This window comes from Pelophylax lessonae, assembly GCF_965119305.1.
Source record: "Pelophylax lessonae genome assembly, chromosome: 1".
Taxonomy (NCBI): Eukaryota; Metazoa; Chordata; class Amphibia; order Anura; family Ranidae; genus Pelophylax; species Pelophylax lessonae.
In genome coordinates this window covers 523687660-523711882 of record NC_138768.1, presented here as the reverse complement: position 1 = coordinate 523711882, position 24223 = coordinate 523687660, and the positions used below count along the sequence as shown (strand labels likewise).

Below are 24223 nucleotides of genomic sequence, written 5' to 3'. Positions count from 1 at the left end.
AGACAGAATGGCTTATTGTGTTGTTCTTTATCGTGTCATCGGCTCTATCTGGATTCCAGGCCATTTATTGTATGTAGTGTTCTGAGTCACAATTCCTCCGCTGTACATTGCCAATAATTTCTCTACCTAATGATCTGTTTCATATATAAAGTCAATATATTTATATAGGGAGCACATAGGCTTTCACCAGACAGCTGTCTATAAGTTTACACAATGCACATGTAAGGCCTCTTTCACACGGCCGTTCAGTTTTTTTTCTCCGCTCCGGTGCTTTTTTTTTTTTTCACGGAGCGGATGACACTTGTGTCATCCACTCCGTATGTCTGCATATCATCCCATCCGTTTGCGGATGATATACGGACATAATGTATGTCTATGGGCATTGCGGATGTCAGCGGATGACACCGCAGACATCCGATTTTGCATCTGTTCCGTTTTTTGAACGGAGCAAAAATAGGGTTCTGTTCCTTTCCAAAAAACGGAACAGAACTGAAAGGATGAAAATCGGATGTCAGCGGATGGTCTTCCGCTGACATCTGCAATGCCATTGACATTCATTATGTCTGTATATCATCCGCAAAAAAAAAGGATGATTTGCGGACATGTGGAACGCCCGTGTGAAAGGGCCCTAAGATATAAATCTTAAAGTGTCAAATGTATAGTACTGCCACATGTACCATTCACATAAAAATGTAACTGTGAAATATCTCTCTTCCCCAACATCTCTGTCTAAAAATGCCAAAGTATAAAAATAAGTTGCATGAGACTACTAAGAGAAGTTAAGGCATGATTCTAATGTGAAGGTACAAGTGCCTATGGTGCTAATTGACATTTTTAAAATGTAAGGGGTTTATTCATAATTTTAGGATAGTGGGTGGAGCTGTGCAAATCATTCCTTTTTACACTTAGGCCAACTGTGCACGGAGAACTGCTGGTTTACAGTAAAGATGCAGTATACAAGTACAGGGCCATTTTTTTCAAACTGCATACAGCTGTTTCAGGTTGTGCGTTGTTCTGCCCACGAGGAATAATTTCTTATTTTTTGGATTTTTATACAGTAAGTGAGACGTGCAGATACTTTCTGATAGAGGCCCCATTCACATCTAACGATTTGGGATCGTAGGTGGCCTCGCTGCGATTCCAAATCGCTATATGTGAATGGGGCCTAAAAAAAAAAAAAATAAATCTACTGTTCTCCTGAGGGAAGAAACAATTTGTTTTTTAAAAAGATTTTCCTTCACAAAGATTTCTCATCTGGGACTTTTTTGACTGCGATTAGGTTCGGTGGGTTGGTCAACCTTTAAAAGATGCAAGGGGGCAAGATTCCTAATGTCCTTCCCCGTACACAAACACTATGCACTTGTCTTTCTGTTAATAAAAAAACGCATCAGAAGGTATCAGTTTTTACATATCATATAGCGTGAACTTTCTCTTAATCACGCAAATTCCAGGAAAATTGATTTGTGCTCAGCACTAAAATAACACCTCTATTAGAGATATAATGAGTTTGTGTACTTTGGTGTTTCTAATGGTCCCATTTGCTCTATGCGATTTAACTAAATGTTAATTAAATCTCCTTCCCTCGCTGCCTAAAACACTTCATGACTGTCAAGAGGCGAGGCGAAAAGCTTGTTAAATAAAGAAGAAAATTCTTCTAAACATAATTATCTCAAAAAGCGTTAGGAAAAAGAACACAACACTATTAAATGTAACATGGGCCTAATTTTTCTCACATCACTGATAAGGGCAAGTGTCATGTGACTAACAAAGGGCTTTAATTGGTCTTGCAATTTTCTACATAAGTTCTGCTCTAGTCAATGTGCGTATTAACTTCAGGTGCTTGTGGGTCAGACAAAACAAGATATAGCAAAAGTCTACCCATTCACAAAACAGTATAAATGCAGAAAGGCTCCAACTTTTGCATACAGTTCAGTTCATATTATATTAAAATAGGACATTAATTAATCCACATATAAATTAAAAACAAATACATTCACATTTTAGTCAGTTATAAAGAACTCGATCTCCTGTGTACCCCGCAGCTCTCACTGGTTCTTTCCGCTGACCTCCATGTCACTACACTCTCCCGCAATGAGATGGAAGTAAGCAGGAGGAACCAGTGAGAGCTAATGGGGACCACTGAGATTCACACTCATAGGTTTGTAGATTTCTCAGTGGAATTTAATGGCCAGTTCTCTGCAATGGTGCAGCATTCAGTCGTGCAGACTGCAGTAGAGATACATACTCTTTGTATGTATGCCTCTTCTTTGCAGATAGGCCCTTTGCTGATAAGTTTTAACATGTAACAGGATCTCTTTCAAGAAACCCTGTACTGACTACTACTTAAAGTAATCCTGCAGGTCTGCTATTCCGACCTGCAAACCGCTTGCCAAAACCCTAGTCTGTCATTTCAACCCTGTTAATCTCTTTCTAATGGAGCCTTTGATAGCAATATAAAAAAAAAAAAAAGACGAGATCTTTTCTTTTCCTACTCCATCAAAAACTTAAAGTTTAACTAAAGGCAAAATTGGATTTTTGTCTTATCGTAAAATCCTTTACTCTGAAGTTCATTGACCAACACAGTTCCAGAATCTTCTTGATCATTGGGTTATGCTGCACCCTACAGGAGTAGGACACTAGGCAGGAAAAAACGTTACCACACCTAAAGGGCAGTCTCATGGAGTATACTCCCACTTCCTGCTATAGGCACTCAGTTTTGTTGCAAGCAGTGTCAGAAGAAATATAACCCAACCCAACTCAATAGAGGGGGGTGGGTGCTGTGTCCGTCAATGAACATCAGTGAAAAGGATTTTACGGTAAGACAAAAACAATTTTTCTCCAGAATCTTCTTGACCATTGGGACGTCCCAAAGCAGTGTCAACCATGAGGGGTAGGAAAAAACACAGCAGAAGAAAATTCCCAAAAGGCTAAACCTAGCCAACCAGGTAACAAGAGCTCAGCCAGGAGCAACTGGAGCTCACCTGAAAAATACACTCTCAAAGAGGACAAGTCCTCTCAAACAGCAGCCTGCAAAACCTTGCGGCCAAAGACAGCGTCCACAGATGCCAACAGCTCCACTTTGTAAAATTTTGTGAAAGTGTGCACAGACGACCAAGTGGCTGCCTTGCAAACCTGCACCATGGACGCCTGCTGATGAAAGGCCCAAGAGGCACTAATCGTCCTTGCGGAATGCGCCTTAACAGGAAAAGAAGGATCCTGACCTTTAATGGAATAGGCCTGCACCACCGTCTGCCTGATCCATCTGGAAATGGTCGCAGCAGACGCAGCCAGCCCTTTACGATGTCCATTCATAAGGACAAATAGTGAGTCCGATTTCCTAAACGACTCAGTCACTGCCAGATACACCCTGATTGCCCGAACCACATCCAAGGAATGTAAGGCAATCTCCTTGGGGTGTTTAGGCTTAGGACACAAGGAAGGAAACACAATGTCTTCATTTAGATGGAAACCAGAAACGACCTTAGGAAGGAACGACGACAGGGACGAAGCACCACTTTGTCTCTGTGGACCACTAGATAAGGTGAATGACAAGACAACACAGCCAACTTCCGACACCCTGCGTGCAGAAGTAATAGCCACCAAGAAAGCTACCTTCTGTGTGAAAGTGAGCAGAGGAATCTCACAAATATTTTCAAGAGGAGGTTTTTGAAGAAACGACAGCACCAAATTGAGGTCCCACAGAGGCAAGGACTCATCGGAGGAGCCAGGTGGCGGACCCCCTGAATAAAAGTATGAATCTCAAGGAGTGTGTAGCCAATGGGCGTTGAAAAAAAAAATCGCCAAGGCCGAAAACTTGGCCCTTCATGGTTCCCAAGGCCAAGCATTGATCTACCCCTTTTTGGAGGAACTCCAAGATTCTAGTTACCGAAAAGGAACAAGGGGAGACCCCTTCCAGCCTCACACCAACCAATGCACACCTTCCAGACGCAATAAAAAATCTTCCTAGAAGTAGAATTTTTAGCTTTCAACAGCGTGGGAATCAAGGATTGGGACACCTCTCTATCCCTCAGCACCTGGCTTTCAATAGCCACGCTGTTAAAGCCAGTGACTGTAAAGCAGGATGGAAGATCGGCCCTTGAGCCAGAAGATCTTCTCTGAGAGGGAGTCTCCAAGGAACGTCGGCGACCAGCCGTACCAGATGTATCATGTACCAAGACTGGCGAGGTCAGTCTGGGGCCACTAAGATCACTTAAATTCCTTCTGCCTCGATTCTTGGCAGAAGTTTTACAGGGGGAAAGGCATATATCAGACGATACTGGCCCCCAGGGGCTACCAGAGCGTCTGTGGCATCGGCCAGAGGATCCTGAGACCTTGCTACAAACCTCTGTTCCTTCCTGTTAAGACGAGAGGCCAACAGGTCCACTTTGGGAGTTCCCCACCGGAGACACAGTTGATGAAACACCTCCGAGTGAAGTGACCATTCTCCTTGGTCCAGCATCTGCCGACTGAGGTAGTCCGCCTGCCAATTGTTCACCCCTGGAATATGCACAGCAGGGAGGGCTGAAACAAAGTGTTCCACCCACCTTAGAATGCGGGCAACTTCCCAGGCTGCAAGGAAACTTTTTGTGCCCCCTTGGTGATTGACATATGCCATGGCCCTGGCATTGTCTGATTGAATCCTGACCGGGCGTTCCTGCAGACTATCTGTCCAATGGGTCAGGGAAAGCTTAATCGCCCGAAGTTCCAGTATAATGATCGGCAGTCTGGACTCCTCCAGAGTCCAAACACTCTGAGCACAATCTGTGCCCAAGACGCCTCCCCACCCCGACAGGCTGGCATCCGTGGTGACCACCGTCCAGGACAGGGGAAGAAAGGATTTTCCCTGTCAAAGAGCCAGAGAGTGAAGCCACCAAATCAGGGACCCTCTCATACCCTGACTCAACAGGATCAATTTGTCTAGAAACTGTGGATTCTTGTCCCACTTGGAAAGAATCTCCCTTTGCAGAGGTCTCGTATGGAACTGTGCAAACGGAACCGCCTCAAAGGTGGAAACCATCAGGGCCCGCACTTGCATACAAGTCCTGAGAGATGACCTCCTGTTGGACAGCAGGAGTAGAATAGTATCCTGCAACTTCTGGAGTTTTTCCCCAGGGAAGAAACATCCGGGCTGAGTCCGGGTCCAAGGTCAGGCCCAGGTAGTCCAGCTTGGTGGATGGAACCAGAGCTGATTTTTGGAAATTCAGTTTCCACCCAAACTCTTGCAAGGTTTGCACAGTGATGTCCAGGTTGTCTTTAAAGGCAGTAGGAGACACTGCTCGCAGAAGAAGATCATCTAGGTACTCCAGTACCGCAATTCCGTGCTGGCGCAACAATGCTTAACACTGGGGCCAACACTTTTGTGAACACCCAAGGAGCTGAGGCTAGACCAAAGGGTAATGCCACGAATTGATAATACTCCTTGCTCATGGCAAAGCGAAGAAAACGCTGATGTGTGACATATATTGGGATGTGAAGGTAAGCACCCTTGATAACTATAGAGGCCAGAAGATCCCCTTGATGAAGGGATGCTACTACCGCGTGCGAATGGATTGGACAAACTTTTCCCTCCTTCCTGGGAACAGCAAATAGGTTTGAGTAAAGGGGGGTTGGGTTTTGATCTCAAGAGAGCTTATAGAAAAAGGTTTTGCCTCCGTCCCTATAATTATGGTATGGGGTGTTCTGGTGCCTCAAGCCAGGGGGGGTGGGACTTTATGGGCAAGTGATCATATACAAGATTTTGTATAAAAATATTAAGATTTATTTATATGAAATATACATGGTTCACTAAAGTACATAACATATAAGCATGTGCTGAATACGTGCTTGGGTTAAGAGCCCAAGAGTGAAAAAGAGTAGAAGGAAGATTCATACGAATCTGTGATAGGTGTGGGTGTGGTGACATTTAGTATGGATGTTTTCTCTCTGTATTTCCTGCAGATAGTTTTGATGAATAAACACAGAGGTCATCCAGGAATCTGACGCGTTTCGGCTATGATTAAAGCCTTTTTAAAAGATTTGCCACCCAACATATAGCTTCTTATTTCTGCAACCTTCCTTATGTCCCTACATAATCGCAGCAGGAATCGGAGTGATTTTGCAGCTGGTGCTGCAGACAAATAGTCGCAGTCCTGTATCGGTTCCAAGGTGGTGGAAGACTCTTCCAAATTTTCCTTGTGCTTGATGTTTTTTGCAATGTAGCGTTTTGCAAAATAAATGGTGGTTTTCAGGCAGCGCAATCTCTGTCCTTCCTCTTCCGTCTCAGCGAGGGGAATCTCCCCATACAATAGGTTTGAGTAAAACCCCTGAAAGCGTTCCGAGTCAGGAACCAGTACAATGACCTCTTGTAGAAACAAGTCTTGCACCTCCCCGAGGAGACCTTGCAGGCGATCTGGGGACAAACGCAGGTTGGAAGGGAAAAACCTTGCCGGAGGCAAAGACCGAAACTCAATCTTGTAACCGGTCCAAATCAGTTAGTGGACCCACCTGTCTTGAATCAAGGAGGTCCACGGGTCCGGAAAAAAGCAAAGACGTGCCCCCACCCTAGATACGGGTGAGGGCGCCCCTTCAGGCAGAAGAGGACTTGTCTGCTGGTCTAAAGGGACCCGCTCTCGGCTTACCAGACCAGGGCCTCTTGGAACCTCCCGAGGGGGTTCAAATGGATTTCGATCCCTTGTCCTGAGATCCTGAGGAACGAAAAGGCCGCTTGTGAGCCGAGAAGAAAGGCCCACGTTTACGACGAGCCTCCTTTCTCCTGGTAGCCTGTGTAAGAAGAGTGCTCTTCCCCCCTGTAAGATCCTTAATGATCTCATCCATGGAAGCTCCGAACAGGCGATCTCCTACAAAGGGAAGATCATACAGGACCTTCCTGGAAGCCTGGTGCACAGACCAATGTTTGAACCAAATCATGCGCCTCAGGGTCACTGCTATTACAGATACCCTGCAGACTAAAGGAGCCGCATCCAGAGAGTCATCACAGATTAACTGCAACCCCTGGACCAACTGGTCCACCAGCTCCGTGAGGTTAGGGAAAATCTGTTCCCCTCCAAATCCTGGCGCAAAAGCTTTGCCCATTTCGTTAAGGTCTTGACCAAAGTTATGGTAAACACCGGTCTAAGGATGGAACCAGCCATGGTAAAAAGATGTCGGACCAGAGATTCAGCTCTTTTGTCAAAAGGGTCTTTAAAAGACGGAGAGTCCTCCATCGGGTAAAGGATGGCTTTATTTAGCCTGGAAACCTGAGAGTCCACCACAGGTAGGACTGTCAGCTTTTTTAACAGGGACTCTTCAAAAGGATACTTTCTAGCTAAACGCTTTGGTACCCCGACAGTGCGTTAAGGTGAACCCCACTGACTCGTGACAATTTTGGCAAAATAGGCGGGAAAGGGAAACACCTTTTTCGCCTTAAACCGAAACGCACCGTCTCCTCCGACGCAGCAGCTGCAGGTGAGTCATCCAGTTTTAATCTACAATCAGTGCATCCAGTTTTAAGCTACAATCAGTGCATCCACTAGCGCCTTTTCGTGTGCAGCCTTAGTGGAAGAGTAATCATCATCATTATCGGAGCACTCAGGGTGCGTGGACGCAGACCCAGTAGGGAAACTCGCCTCCACGGAGGCCAAATCAACCTCAGGATCTTAGGAGACAGAGAATCCAGGTGAAGGCGGGGGAGGGGGTGCTTTTTGTCCATCCTGTGTTGCAGGACCATATCTACCTTGGACACTAGTGACTCCAGGACTGCCGTCATAGCAGACAAAGCTGACTGGGCCCCAGAGGGCCCCGCAGCCTCTGAAAGAGGGTCAGGTGGAGAAGCATGCTCCAGGGAATCCATGGTGAACCCAGGGACTACCTTAGCAAAATAGGAAAAGAACGCTGCTAAAAACTCCCCACCGCCGCACAAGCGGCACCACCGACCCAGCTACAGAGCAGAGCGTCCAGCTGCACACCATGCGGTGATCACAGAGAAGGAGGAAGTGCAGGAGTTAACACTAGATGCCCAACGCCGAATCACCAGTCTGTAGGCTTCAAAAATATGGCCGCCGCTTTATTCAATGGGAAACTACAAGAAAATGGCCACAGGACTACACAAACATGCCTGCCGATAGATACAGCAGCCATCCATGAAAAAATAGCGGTTCCACACGGCGCTCACGCAGCTCCCGAGACCCCTAGAAATGAATGGGCAGGAAGGGGGAAAGGAACGCGTTTTTTGCAGGCGCCGCCCCCCAATCAGCCGCTCAACATCCCTAAAACAGCTAATCCTGTACGGTTCCCCCCAGGGGGGAAGGGAGGTGGGAGCCAAGTGTGGGCAAATGGACCCTGATAAATGAGGGGTGACGCTCTGCAGGAAGGATGGGAACTTTGGGGTCCAACTATCCCAAGCAGGGGCCCACGACCACCCCAACAGGCCACCAGTGAAACCATGGAAACCGGGTGGGCACCACTCCAGGCAGACCATCGCACCTTCTTGGAATGGGGGTGATGCAGGCCCGAGGAACGCTGTGACTCGGGTTGTGACAAGGTCTGAGCGTCCTCGCAAGACGTTTAACTCACCGGCCAGCCCCCGCCTAGTGGGCCTATGTCGCAGCTGACCTAGCGCGGAGCTGAGATCGAGTCGCGCTCGCTGGCCTGAACTGGGGACACTGTAAGGATCTAGAATATCCAGTGGGTCGCCCAGTCCGGCAGTTGATTGTAGTTCTCACCGGAACAGAAAACAATAAAAGAGGAAAAAAATCCATTTAAAAAAGGAAAAAAAATGCTAGGACCAGAGATCCCAGCAGGGAACTAGGTCCTTACTCCTGACTAGGCAGAAAAAGAAAATGAGTGGGAGTACCGCCTGGACCTGCCCCATAGGCGTGGTAAAGTTTTTTCCTGCCTAGTGTCCTACTCCTGTAGGGGCCAGCATAACCCAATGGTCAAGAAAATTCTTGAGCTGTGTCCGTCAACGAACAAAAGAGAAAACTTTTTTTTTTTTTTTTTAGATTTGGATAGATTGCAAGGGGGATTAGAACAACTGTTAGGTTTTATTGCTATCTGTGCCATTGTTCACCCTCTCAATTTGTCCTGTTTACCATTATCATTGAAAGTGAAAGTCAAAGAAAATCTTAAACTTTGGGCTGTCCCCAGAAAAGTAATAGAGTTGAAATCTTCCCATTGGGACACTAGTTCTGGTGACCTGAGGGTCCCCAAGGGATTCTCTTAATTTGCAGGGATTTCCTCTCACTTCCTTTTTTGGCTATGGGACAGGATATTCAGGAAAATCTCCTCAATGGGACACAGATGACATAAAAAAAACCTGACAGGGGTTATAACCTTTCCCGTACTCTATCCAAAATGGAAAAAAATAGATTTTTGACTTACAGTAAAATCCTTTACTCTGAAGATCATTGACAGACGGAGCTCCACATTCTTCTTAACCATTTGGGTCATGCTTCCCCCTACAGGAGTAGGACACTCGGCAATGGGGCAGTCCCTGAAGGCATACACCCACTCACTCTGCTAGAGGATTCAGTTTTGTTGCAACCAGTATCAGAGGCAAAAAACCCCAACCCACTCAGAAATAGAGGGGCGGGTGCTGCGTCTCTCTATGAACTTCAGAGAAAAGGATTTTAAGGTAAGTCAAAAATCCTGTTTTCTCTATCGTTCATTGACAGATGCAGCTCCATATTCTTCTTAACCATTGGGACGTCCCAAAGCAGTATTTGCATGAGGGGTGGGAAAACAACGCAGAGAAAGAATGTAATTCCCCAAAGGCTAAAAACTTAGCCAACCAGGTAAAATGGAGCTCAACCAGAAACAACTGGAGCTCACCTAGAAACAACATACTGTACACCTTCAAAGATAAAAATTGCTCTTTTAAGCAGCAGCCTACAAAACCTTGCGGCCAAAAGAAGCATCCGAGGATGCCAACACATCTACTTCTAGAATTTAGTGAACGTGTGCACAGACGACCAAATTGCCACCTTGCAAACTTGTACTACTGATGCCTGATGACGAAAGGCCCAAGAGGCACTCAGCACCCCAGCAGAATGTGCCTTCACAGGGAAAGGTGGAACCTGACCCTTAAGTGAATACGCCTGTACCATCGTCTGCCTGATCCATCTGGATATGGTCGCAGCAGACGCAGCCAATCCCTTCCGAGGTCCTTCCGTGAGAACAAAAAGAGTCTGATTCCTGAAAGACTCAGTAATCACCAGGCAAACCCTAATTGCCCAAACCACAGCCAAAGAATGCAAGGAAATTTCCTTGGGATGCTTGGGCTTAGGACAGAGTGAAGGCAGAACAATGTCTTCATTCAATGGAAATCAAAAACCACCTTAGGAAGAAACGTCTGGTTAGGTCGAAGTACCACTTAATCTCTGTGGACCACCAGAGAAGGAGAACAACAGGACAGCGCCGCCAATTCAGACACTCTGCAGGCAGAGGTAATAGCCACCAAAAAGGCTACCATCTGTGACAGTATAAGCAGAGGAATCTCCCTAAGTTTTCAAAGGGAGGTTTTTGAAGAACAGACAGTACCAAGTTAAGATCCCACGGAGATAACTGGGACCGTATCGGAGGAGCCACAAGACGAACTCCCTGGATAAAAGTGCGAATCAAAGAATGCATATCCCACACCATGAGATGTACGATTTCCACGTACAATGATTAATCTTCCTGGAGGTAGATTTTCTAACCTTCAACATTGAAGGAATCAGAAAGACCCCTATCCTTTAATACCTGTCTTTCAACAGCCTCGCCGTTAAAGCCAGCTACTGTAAATCAGGATGGAAGATCGGCCCTTGAGACAACAGATTTTCCCTGAGAGGAAGTCTCCAAGGAGCTCCAGCGACCAACCTTACCAGATCTGCACACCAAGACCGGCGAGGCCAGTCTGGTGCCACCAGAATGGCCGGAATGCCTTCCACCTCTATTAAGCGCAGAAGCCTAGGCAGAAGTTTCAGTGAAGGAAACGCATAGATCAGCCAATACTGACTCCAAGGAGCCACCAGTGCATCTGTGGCATCGGCCAGTGGATCCTGAGACCTGGCTACAAACCTCTGTACCTTCTCGTTGAGCCGAGAAATGAACAGGTTTACATCTGGTGTCCCCCACCAGATACACAACAGAGGAAACACCTCTGGGTGCAGGGACCATTCCCCCTGATCCAAAACCTAACAACTCAAGTAATCCACCTGCAAGTTCTCTACTCTGGGTATATGCACGGCAGAGAGGGCTGGAACAACATTTTTTGCCCATATTAAGATCTCGGCCAGCTCCCAGGTCGCCAGGACACTCTTGGTGCCCCCTTGATGATTGACATAAACCACGGTCGTGGCATTGTCTGACTGAATCCGAACTGGACAACCCAGAAGATTTGTCCAGTGACTCAAGCAAAGCTTTATCGCTCTGAGCTCCAGAATATTTTCAGAGTCCAGATCCTCTGGACACACAGCTCTCCAAGTACCCCCCCCCTCCCCCCCAGCCACCACAGAAGAGCACTTCTTGCGTTTTGACTCAATCTAATCAGATTTTCCAAAGATTTTGGATCCTTGTTCCACTTGACAATAATACCTCTTTGCAGAGGTCTCGTGTGGAACTGAGCAAAGGGAACCGACCCAAACCTAGACACCATCAGGCCTAGAGCCTGCTTGCAAGTCTGCAATGAGGACAAAGTGCTGGATAACAGCAATCAGCTCTCTGCAAATTTTGCTGCTTTTCCGGGGGAAGAAACACAAGAGTCCAGAGTCAGTCCCAAATAAACCATTTTGGAGGCTGGGACCAGAGCAGATTTTCTGGAAATTGATGGTCCAACCGAACTCCAGGTACCCTAGTACTGCAATCCCCCGCTGTCACAGTAATGCCAATACCAGAGCCAACACGTTGGTGAAGACCATGGGGGTGGAGGCGAGACCAAAGGGTAACTCCACAAATTGATAATGTTCCTCTCCTACAGCGAAGCGAAGAAAACGCTGGTGTCCAGCATAAATAGGGATGTGCAGATATACATCCTCCATATCAATAGAGGCCAAAAAGCCCCCTTGGTGTAGGAACGCCACTACCGTGTGAATGGACTCCATTCGAAACCTCTCTACCCGCACAAAGCGATTCAGAGCCTTGAGGTCCAGAATTGGACGCACTTTCCCTTCTTTCCTGGGAACAGTAAACAGGTTTGAATAAAACCCTTAAAAGAGGGAAACGGCACAATTACCCTTTGCGACAGCAGATCTTGTACCACCCTCGTAGATCCCTTAATCGATCTGAAGATAGGTGTAGATTAGATGGGAAGAATCTGTCCGATGGTCGGGACCTGAACTCGATCTTGTAACCTGATCGGAGCAGCACGTGGGCCCATTTGTCCTGAATCATGGAGGTCCCTGGTTCTGGACAGAAAACAAAGACGTCCCTCCACCCCAGATACAGGTGAGGGCGTCCCTTCATGCTGACGGAGATTTGTCCGCAGATCTGGAGGGGCCTGATCTCGGCTTACCCGGCCACGTCTTCTTGGAACCCCTAGATGACCTAAATGGCTTAGGTCCTTTCTCCTGTGTGCCGAAGGCACGTAGTGGCCGCCTGTGTGCTGAAAAATAAGGGCCCCATCTTTTACGCGGTGACTTGCCCTTAGCGGATAGAGGAAGAAGAGTACTCTTCCCACCTGTAAGTCCTTTGATCAGTTCATCCAAAAATGACCCAAATAGGCGGTCCCCCTTAAAGGGGAGATCTAATGGAGCCTTTTTAGAAGCCTGGTCCGCTGACCAGCTTTTCAGCCACACCATGATGGTTACCATTATTGCGTTTAGAACAACTCCACTGACTCGCGACAATTTTGTCACAGTAGGTGGGAAAAGGGAGTACCTTTGCCACTTTTAGGGGATCTGTGGGCCCCGAGGAGACCGAAGCCCCCATGTTAAAATTTTCTGCACCAATACAATCAATGCATTCTCCAGCCCCCTTGCATGCGCATGTGCAGTAAAAAACAAGGAGACATCCTCACCGCAGAGCACCCGAAGTGCGTGAACGCAGAATAAGTAGAGTCGCAATATGCTAAGCTCACCCTGAGAACATAACAAGCAGGGGAGGTGGCCGACCACAGTACCGTAAGGAGACGCTGGCTAAAGCTCAACAAAAGGACCCCTATTAGACCCAAGGCTCACCCACCATAAAAGACATAGCCCCCTATAAAGAGGAAAAGGGGGCCCGCTGTGACACATACTGTACACGCAGGCAGAGTACCCCCACACAACAATGGTCAACAGCTCGGTCTGCAGCTCGGACAGCCAGAGGCGAGTCGGCCTAAATGTGGGGCCCGATCCAGTCGCGAGTCCGCCGTCAGCTCTGTCAGCTTGATCAGCAGCTTGGACAGCTCGGTTAGCAGCTTGGACAGCTTGGTCAGTCCCCCGGACAGCTTGGTCAGTCACTCAGACACCCAGCTCCGTAAGCTGCGAGTAGGCCGCAAGCTGTGGCCTAAATTTTTGGCCCGATCCGGCTGCGTGAGGCATCCGCCGGTCAGCTTGGTCAGGCACCTCATCTTGGTCAGCTCGGTCAGGCACCTCATCTCAGTCAGCACGGATCAGGTACCTGGACAGCCTCGAGTAGGCCGCAAAGACGTGGACTAAAGTTTCAGCTCGACCCAGGGGTCGCAGACCCTCGGATGAAGAAACATCGGCTCCCCCCCCAAGCCTATAACCACAGCAGAGAGCCCAAAGGACATCCCTGCCCAGGTCATCAACCCCCAGGGGGCTGGGAACTTGCTCAAAGACCCTGTGTCGATTCGGACAGCCCAGTCATCAACAACCGAATCCACCCCCCCCCTACTGGAGCAATTGGCAAAGCCAGTTCCTACCTAACCCGGGGGGGGGGTATGGGGATAGGTTGGGGCCAAAAGACAACCTTGACTATTAGAGGGGCTGAGGGAAATGGAAGGGAACCCGGGGGTCTGGCCATCCCAAGTAGGGGCCCACGTCCCCCCCCCGAGACCGCAAGAGCTATGGGGGGACACTACTCCCCATACCAACGACAATCGGGTGGGTGCCACTCCGGACAGACTACCTCTCTACTCAAGGTGGGGGTGCTGACGGCCAAGGGACATGCTGCGACTCAGGCCAAACCAGGTCGTGTGTGTCCCGGAGAGGTGATTCACTCGCAGGCCAGCCCTTGTCCATTCAGCCCTTGTCCATTGGGGCTCTGTCGTGGCGAGGCCTAGAGCGGGGCATAACTAGCTAAAAAATTAAAATTTTAACAAAGGTTCCCTTTAAATAAAAAAAAAAACAAGCTAAGAGCGAAGTCCCAGCCGGGAACTAGGTCCTACTCCAAAACTAAGCAGAAACAAACTGAATCCTATTGCAGAGTGAGTGGGTGTATGCTTTCAGGGACTGTAGGGGACAGTATAACACAATGGTTAAGAAGAATATGGAGCTGCGTCTGACAATGAACAATAGAGAAAAAGTTTTTCCTATAATTCTACTTTACATGAATTTATTGTACCCTAGCAACAGTGATCCACATACCTTCTAACCATCCAGTGAAGACCACAGGCTCACTGAAGCATTGGTTGCCATGATATAAAGAAAGAACTAAACCCACTCTTCAACCAGTGCAAAAACATTCAGAACACCTAGCCATCTCTCAAAAAGACTTTGAAACTTTCTATGAACACATAAAAGCACCAAAATATGCTTATGTGTTTCAACCTGAAGGGAACCTAGTCACAATGCTATAAGAGTAGGAACTCTTCAGCCTAAAACTCAAATGAGTTTTCATGATGATGAAAAGATGTGCCAATCCTTTTTAAAACCGCTGTTTGAAATACTTTTTAGGTGAAGGTGCATTTACCTCTGCCATTACAGTGTTAAAAGCTGAACTCTAGGCAAACCGCTAAATACACAGATGGGCTGTTTTACCTTCTAAAGGATTTGCATTTCTCTGCATGCATTTACACACATTTAGAGTGTCTAATCAAACCCTGGACATACAAAATTCTATCTTCTCTAAACACATCAAACTTGACTGCACCTCATTGCAGGTAAGGCTCCTTTCTTAACGGGCTAGCCGATCAGGTCCACTTATCAGTTTTTTAGGAGGACCTAATCAGACCATCCACTGCACTCTATGGAGCGGCGGATATCAACGGACATGTGTCCATTGATGTCTTCCGACATCCAATACGATTGCATTTCCTAGAAACAAACAGATAGGGAATCCATTCCCCATCTGCCTGGCAGATCAAATGGCAGTCAGATGGAAATGGACAGGCTGTCCGTATCCATCTGACCCACGCATAGAGGAAAGCGGGCTGTGCCTGTGTCCGCTCTGCATAGGCGGATCAGCCACGGACCTGTCATCCGCCTGCTCAGCAGGGATCAGCAGAGAGATCCACCTGCCTGTCTGGAAGAAGCCTAAAAGTTTAGTGTGAATGGCACCGCTGAAAAATGGTTACATGCATTTATATGCAAATGTCTTTTAATTTCATATAGACGCAGGTTTTAGATGTGTGTGCTAACACCAGACTAAATGAGAGAGAAAAACATACACCAAAATATCACATGTGGTAAAGCATCTCTGTCAAATATTTACAAAAACTTGATTTAGGACTGATCAGAACTCATACCACGCCACTGAAAATAACAACTGTAACTTTGAAGGGAACAATGGACTGTTTTGGTCTGCTATCCTCCAAAAAGATATCATCAAGAGGCCCTGGAATTTAAATAATTATTTCAGGGGACAAAACCAAATCTGTTCAACAAGCTGACTTGCTCTGGAAAGACTGCTCATATAATAAAAGGTACCATTCTTCACTGAATCTCAGTGCCTTCCCTACCTTTCAACGCCCAGATCTGTCCGAATACTTCTTGCCCTGACACTTTTTTGCATCTAAACAGTCATTAGCAGCACTGACAGGCGTTTGCTGTTTCTACCTAAACTTTATGCTGCACAAATGTTCTAGTGATTTACCAGCAAGCTAAAGCTACATACTATTTTAGTGCTCTTTCTGAAACATTTTATCACTATTATCCAATACAGATCTATCTGATTTTTCATTTCACTGTCATCTAAGCCATGTTAAAGTCCACTGAGCTATGTTTTTACATTTTATACACAATGCCGCAGAGTCATAATGATTATACACACACACCATATGTTGTTCTCGAATACAGTATGTCCTGCTGCATAACTCATTATTCTGGCTATTAAACGTATTTGTTTTTATTATTATTATTATTATACAGGATTTATATAGCCTTAACAGTTTGTGCAGCACTTTACAATGGGAGTACAGTTACAAAACAATTCAATACAGGAGGAATCAGAGGGCCCTGCTCATTAGAGTTTATAACCTAAGAGATGTAGGCTAATTTGTGTACACTGGTTTACTTCATACCTTCATGGACGTAATTAATAAATGTATTGTTGGATTTCCAAAACATTCTCTCTTTAATACTATTGGTTATTTTATTGTTTTATTTAGTCCTATGCTAATTATTCTTGTTTCATCAAATATTACATTGCTTTATACAGCATGAATTTACAGCAAATATTTTTTTTAAGGATAATCATTTTTATTTGAATCCTATATGTGCGTATATAATGTAATTTAAGGGGGTTATTCTTGTTTCACCCTATATTCACAATGTTTATATTTGTTTTCTAACCCTGATGAAGTGGAGTGTTATTGGCCCTCAAAATGCTTTGGATGTTTTAAGATTTCATATGATGAATTATTAAAATCCTTTAGACTCCTTTACTATTTAGTCTGGTACTCCATTTGGATGTTTATGGTCTGGGTTACTAACCAGGCATGGTTACAAATGGCCCTACGAGATTCACAACTATTTAAAAAAAAAAAAAAAAAAAGCCTTGACTCCTCAGCCACTCAAGGTATAGAGATCATGTTCAAACATCGTATTGGTATACTGAAAACAAACAGCAGCTGAGTTTTGCTTTACGCTTTTTTGACATCAGCTAATCTGTGCTGGATCTGAATATAAATGTATCCTTATAGTATCACTACTTACCATCAAATGTTTAACTCCACTCAAATCTGAAGGAGATTCCTGCAGACAAAAAGAAATACCTCCATGAGTAAAGTATGTTCTGTAAGCATAGTTATCAGATGTATTACAAACATTCCAATAAAGCACATTCCAGCGTTATCTAATACTCAGTCCCAAGAGTTACAAAACACAGCCATTTTAACTGCCTGGCAGGATTTAAGGGTCTCCTGCCTTAATGTTTACATGAATCTAGATTTAGGAATCAATCATGCATGCAGTTGAGTTAACAAAAAGGAAAGGAGTAGTCTATCTTGTTAAAAAAATATAACTGTAATATGTCAGGATTAAAATAGCAATAAACTAGAATACTGCAAGTTAACGTGGATCTATCCATACAATTCACACTTCCCCTGAATCAATACATATCAACATAACCAGGTCACATTACTATTTGCGTGAAAATTATACCTCCCTTGCCCTGAATAAAATAACTGCTGAATTCAAGGTTCCACATGTGACGAAAAGCCTAGATCACATTCTCTCTGTCCACCAGGAACAAAGTAGGTGTCTGACTTTAGAGCGGAGTTCCACCCTAAAAAAAATTTTTAACAAAAAATACCCCTAGGACAGTCAGGGCTAGTGCATTTAAGCAACACTGGCCTCTGAACTGTCCCCTGTTTAGCTTACCTGTAAGAAGAAAAACTTACCAGCGCTGCCATCTCCGGTGTGGGCAGCTGAAGCCGGAGCGTCCCTCTTCGTGTCCTCTTCCGTGATGTCGGAGTCCCAGAATGCCCTGCTCGTCACTTCCAGGGCAGGTGCGTCATCCCGCAGCTGGTTCTGCGCATGCCCAGAAGCTGTTTTAATCCATCAGCAGGGAATGCACCGCCTGCACTGGAAGTGACGAGGGACACCGGTGCAGGCGCATTGACTCCTGGATTTGATGACGCTCATCTCCCAGGAGTCAATGCAAAGGAGGAAGTGACGTCGGGGGCCGCGGCCGCAGGAGGAGGAAGTGGAAGGAAGGTAAGTTAATTTTATGAAAAATAGGTTAGAGAAACAAAAAAAATATATAACTATCCAATTCTTTTTCAGGATCGTTTAATCTAACGGAAGGTGCAAAGTTCAAAAATAGGATGGAACTCCACTTTAAAGACTGCAGGAAGCCCATTGATTTCAGAAAGGTTCAAAAAGACTCAAAGCAAGGTTACCAAGACACAACCAAGGATGCAGCACTACTAAGGAAGGCCATAGATGTTGCGATTTTCCACAGGTTGCAGGAAAGAAAATTGCTCCATTCCCCCATCAACATAGTCACTGTTGCTGTGGGAATTCCTACCACAGAGTTATTGTGTTCTACCAATGGGAGAGGGGGGGGCATAGGGAGCCATCCCTGCCAGGGGATCACAGTGATTATTGAATTGCATGTTGTGAGGGATTAGCTCGGTGGTAGGCGTGGATGACCCCTTGGGGGGGTGCATTTACACATTAGGATAGCCGAGAAGTGGTTCTAAAAACAGTGTATGAGGTTTATTCTTGCAATTTTTCTTCACACCGGTGCAAGCATCAAAACAGCCAAAATAAAATAAAACAAAACAAATCCTTGCCACGGTGGGCGGCTACCTTCACACACTGGAACCTACCTAAGAGTCTGTCTCCAACCTACTGTTGGACAGACTTTCTTGTCCTACAGCGGACACTCAATAGTCCATTTATAATCTCTTCACACAAGCATAGTCTTTCCATAGTCATCCCAGCCATGGAAGTGTATCTTCTGCAACTTCTATAATACTTCAATAAGCATGCCAGCCCGACCACAGAAGCAATTGCGATACATGCACCCAGCCCTCTGGATATCTGATGTCTTTTACCTTTGAGAGGTCTTCACACTTGGTTACCCTCCTTAGCACACATTACTTCAGGGGGTCTTCTCCCATGCCCACACAGCTTGTCGGGAGGCACTCATCTGACTGTCCTCCTTCTCCCAGCCCACATGGCTTCAGGAGACAGCTTTTGGAGGCAGCAATCCATAGACTTCCTCTGGACAAATTATAGAGGCCTTCATTTCCTCATTCCGAACAGCTGAAGGCCTTTCAACTTCTTTACACCTTCCTGCTGCCTTTGGCAGCCGACACCCTATAGTAATTAGTGAACTTTCCAAACCAGGTGGGAATGTGTCTCCTCTCTGTGACTACATCCCCAGATTTACCTGACTTCCTGTCACAATGTACAAATCCGATATGCTGCTTCCACCCTAAGTCCATCGATGGATAGCCTTGGGTACAATTAGCCAACCCATAGATAATTTGATTCATCTACGGCCGGGATTCTATCAGACTACCGCTACCCATTAGAGATACCGCTACCCATTATTTCACCGCAACCGAGTGTAAAAGTCTATTTCACTATATACTGTAATTAGTTTGAAGCTGAGCAGTGCGGGGTGTACCAAGATGGCCATCGTCATCTTCTGCCTGCAGGCTTGTGGCTTTATTTACTATAATACTATAATAATAAAAATGTAATACTGTATTTCAGTATACAGTATCTCACAAAAGTGAGTACACCCCTCACATTTTTGTAAATATTTTATTGTACCTTTTCATGTGACAACAATGAAAAAATGACACTTTGCCACAATGTAAAGTAGTGAGTGTACAGCTTGTATAACAGTGTAAATTTGCTGTCCCCACCAAACACACAGCCATTAATGATTAAACCGCTGGCAACAAAAGTGAGTACACCCCTAAGAGAAAATATTCATATTGGGCCCAATTAGCCATTTTTCCTCCCTGGTGGCATGTGACTCATTACAAGGTCTCAGGTGTGAATGGGGAGCAAGTGCGTTAAATTTGGTGTTATCGCTCTCACTCTCTTATACTGGTCACTGGAAGTTCAACATGGCACCTCATGGCAAAAAACTCTCTGAGGATCTGAAAAAAAGAATTGTTCCTCTACATACAGATAGCCTAGGTGATAAGAAGATTGCTAAGACCCTGAAACTGAGCTGCAGCACGGTGGCCAAGACCATACAGCAGTTTAACAGGATAGGTTTCCCTCAGAACAGGCCTCGCCATGGTCGACTAAAGAAGTTGAGTGCACATGCTCAGCATCATATCCAGAGGTTGTCTTTGGGAAATAGATGTATGAGTGCTGCCAGCATTTCTGGAGAGGTTGACAGGGTGGGGGTCAACCTGTCAGTGCTCAGACCATAAGCCTCACACTGCATCAAATTGGTCTACATGGCTTTCATCCCAGATGGAAGCCTCTTCTATAGAAGATGCACAAGAAAGAAACAGTTTGCTGAAGACAAGCAGACTAAGGACATGGATTACTGGAACCGTGTCCTGTGGTCTGATGAGACCAAGATAAACTTATTTGGTTCAGATGGTGTCAAGCATGTGTAGCGGCAACCAGGTGAGGAGTACAAAGACAAGTGTCAAGCCTGGTGGTGGGAGTGTCATGGTCTGGGGCTGCATGGATGCTGCCGGCACTGGGGAGCTACAGTTCATTGAGGGAATCATGAATGCCAACATGTACTATAACATACTGAAGCAGAGCATGATCCCCTATCTTCGGAGACTGGGCACTCTCAACTATAGGCACTCAGTTTTGTTACAAGCAGTGTCAGAAGAAAGCCATCTCCACAGAGGGGTTGGTGCTGTGTCCGTCAAGAGAAATGGATTTTACAGTAAGTCAAAAATCCCATTTTCTCTTTCGTTCATTTACAAACACAGCTCCTGATTCTTCCTAACCATTGGGATGTCCCAAAGCAGTGTTAAACATAAGGGGTGGGAAAACATCAGAAAAAAAATTCACAACGCTAACCATAGCCAACCAGGTAAGATAGAGCTCAACCATAAACAACTTGAGCTCACCTGAAAAACAATAAACCCTCAAAGAGGACCAGGTCCTCTAAACAGCAGCCAGCAAAACCTTGCAGCCAAAAGAAACATCCGCAGATGCCAACACAACCACTTTGTAAAAGTGTGCACCGACAACCAGGTGGCCACCTTGCAAAACCTGCGTCACTGACACTTGAAGACGGAAAGCCCAGGAGACACTAAGCGCCCTAATAGAGTGCGCCTAAACAGGGAAAGGAGGAACCTGACCCCTGATGCAATAGGCCTGAACCACCATCTGTCTGATCCATCTGGAAATGTTAGCAGAAGAAGCAGACAACCCTTTGTGAGGTCCTTTCGTGAGCGCAAATAGAGAGTCTGGCTTCCTAAAAGACTCCGCAGTTGCCAGGTACACCCTAATTGCCCAGGCCACATCCAAGACATTCAAGGCAATTTCCTTCAGACGTTTAGGCCTGGGACACAGAAAAGGCAACACAATGTCTACATTCAAATAACAGTCAGAGACCACCTTAGGAAGGAATCACGGACAGAGGCAAAGCACCACCTAATCCTTGTGAAGCACCATAAGGTGAACGACAGGATAACGCTGTCAGTACCGACACCCTGCATGCAGAGGTGATAGCCACCAAAGAAGGCCACCTGCTGAGGCAACGTAAGCAGGGAAACCTCCCCAATATTTTCAAAGCTCCACATTAAGATTCCAGGGTGGCAACGGAACCCACACTGAAGGAACCAAATGTCGGACACCCTGAAGAAAAGGTAAGCACCAGGGAGTGTGTGGCCAAAGGTCGTTGGAAAAAGGCCGTCAAAACCCAATACCTGGCCCTTGATGGTACTCAAGGCCAATTTGTGTTCATCCCCTGTTGAAGGAAGGTTAGGATCCGATCCACTGAGAAGGAGGATGATCCCAAGAGACTCACACCACGCAATGGACGTCTTCCACGTACAATGGTAGATCTTCCTAGAGGCAGATTTCCAAGCTTTTAACAGCGTAGGAATCACTGATTCAAACAAACCTCCACGCTTCAGCACCTGGCGTTTAACAGCCAAGCCGTTAACGCCAGCGACCGTAAAGAAGGATGGAAAATTGGTCCTTGGGACAGCAGATCCTCCCTCAGAGGAAGTCTACAAGGAGCATCGGCCACCAGCCATATCAGATCAGCATACCAAGACCAGCGAGGCCAGTCTGGAGCCACTAGAATAACCAGAATCCCTTCTGCCTAAATCCTGCACAGAAGTTTGAGAGGGCTGGAAAGAATCAGTCGGCTACTTACCGAGCCGCTAGGACACTTCTTGTGCCCCCTTGGTGATTGACATAGACCACGGCCATAGCATTGTCCAAACGAATTTGCACCGGACACTCCTGAAGACGATTGTCCAATGAGCCAGACAAAGTCTGATGGCTTGGAGTTCCAGTACAATAATCGACAGTCTGGGCTCTGCCAGAGTCCAAACCCCCTAAACCCATCTGTGCTGAGGACGCCTCCCCACCCTGGACAGGCTGGCATCCGTGGAGACAATCATCCAGAACAGGAGGAGAAGGATTTTCCCTGTCGAAATGCCAGAGAGTAAAGCCACCTCTAAAGACTGTGGATCCTTGACCCATTTCACCAGAATCTCTTTAGCAGAGATCTTGTATGGAACTGTGCAAACAGACCGCCTCAAGGGTGTACACCATCAGGCCCAGCACGCGCATGCAAACCCGGAGGGATGACCGCCTGCTGAAGAACAGAAGCTGAATTGCCTTCTGCAATGTATTGAGTTTTTCCAGAGGAAAAAACAATCTGGCTGGGGCCGAGTCCAGAGTCAGACCCAGAAAGGACAAAACCAAAGCAGACTCCTGAATGTTTAGGATCCCACCGAACTCCCTCAGAGTTCGCAGTACAATCTCCAGTAGTCCATCAGAGCAGTTGGAGACTCTGCTCGCAGAAGAAGATTGTCCAGGTATCCCAGTACCGCGATCCCCCGCTGATTGAAACAATGCCAGCACCGGGGCCAACACTCCTGTGAAGACCCGAGGTATGGAGGTGAGACCAAAGGTCAGCACCACAAACTGATAATGCTCCTCGTCCACGGCAAAACGCTGGAGACCAGCACATATTAGAATGTGCGGGTAGGAGTCCTTGATGTTGAAAGAAGCAAGAAGAAATCCCCCTGATGTAGGGATGCCACTACCATGTAAATTGATCAATACAGGACTTCTGTACTCGCACAAAGCAGCTTAGCGCCTTGAGGTCCAGAATTGGACGTACCTTGCCTTCCTTCCTGGGGACTGTAAAGAGGTTTGAGTAAAAAACCCTTTAAAAAATGTCCGGAAGTCGGAACCGGAACAATCACTCCTTGATATAACAAGTCTTGCACAGCCCCAAAAAAAACCCTTAAGTGATCTGGGGACAAGTGCAGGTTGGAAGGGAAAAAAGCTTTCCGGAGGACAAGACCAAACTTGGGAAGTTCATGGATCCAGAAACCAGCGAAGACGGTACGGGTGAGGGTGCTCTTTCATGCAGAGGCAGCCTTGTGCTCAAGTCTTGAAGAGCCCGCTCGTGGCTTGCCAGACCAGGTCCTCTTGGAACCTCTGGTGGAGGCCATGACTTCTGATCCCTAATCTTGAGATCCTGAGAGACAACGACGGGGCTCCTTGCCCTTGGTAGCCTGTGGATGAAGAATACTCTCCCCCCCCCCCCCCCCCCCGTGAGACTCTTACTGATGTCATTCAAGGAAGCTCCAAACAGGCGACCACATACAAGAGGGAGATAAGGTCTTTTTAGAAGTCTAGTCCCCAGCCCAGCATTTCAGCCAGATAATACGCCGAAGGACCACTGCTGATACAGACAGCCTAGAAATCAAAGGAGCCGCATTCAAAGAGGCATCACAGACAAACTAGCCCCTGGACCAGCTCCGCAAAGACAGGGGAAGCTATTCTCCCTCCAGGTTCTGGCGTAAAAGCTTAGCCCACTCGGGCAGAGTTTGCGACAACAGGGCAATAATAATTACCAGCCTCATTGCCGAACCAGCCACAGCACACATATGGCGGGCCAGAGCAACCAATTAGCTGGACCTGCAAAGGTCGGGGACTCCTCAACCGGGATAAAGGTAACTCAATTTGACCTTTTACACACTAAATCCCCATAAGGATACCGCAAGCAAAAAACGCCTAGCAACCACTGTGATTTCGACAACCCCCCTGTTTGTAACAATGTTGTCAAGGTAAGCAGAAAGAGGAACACCCTCGCCACTTTGGAGGGCCTGTGGGTGCCAAAAGGAACCAGTGCCTCCGACGCGGCATCAGCCTCAACCTCCATTTTTACATTTCAAGTACTGACACAAACAGTGCATCCACCAGCGCCTATTTAAGCGTGGCTAGAGGAGTAGAGGAATCATCCTCACTAACTG

General features: G+C 46.5%; 1 protein-coding gene across 1 annotated transcript in view; it reads right to left on the bottom strand.

Moving 5' to 3' along the window:
- Window positions 1-24223, bottom strand: part of FRAS1 (Fraser extracellular matrix complex subunit 1) — an 843167-nt gene that overhangs the window by 506099 nt on the left and 312845 nt on the right. Inside the window, exon 11 of the mRNA XM_082266873.1 lies at window positions 16992-17030. Within this exon, the coding sequence (XP_082122999.1) occupies window positions 16992-17030 (39 nt within the window). The remainder of the gene's footprint in view (window positions 1-16991; window positions 17031-24223) is intronic.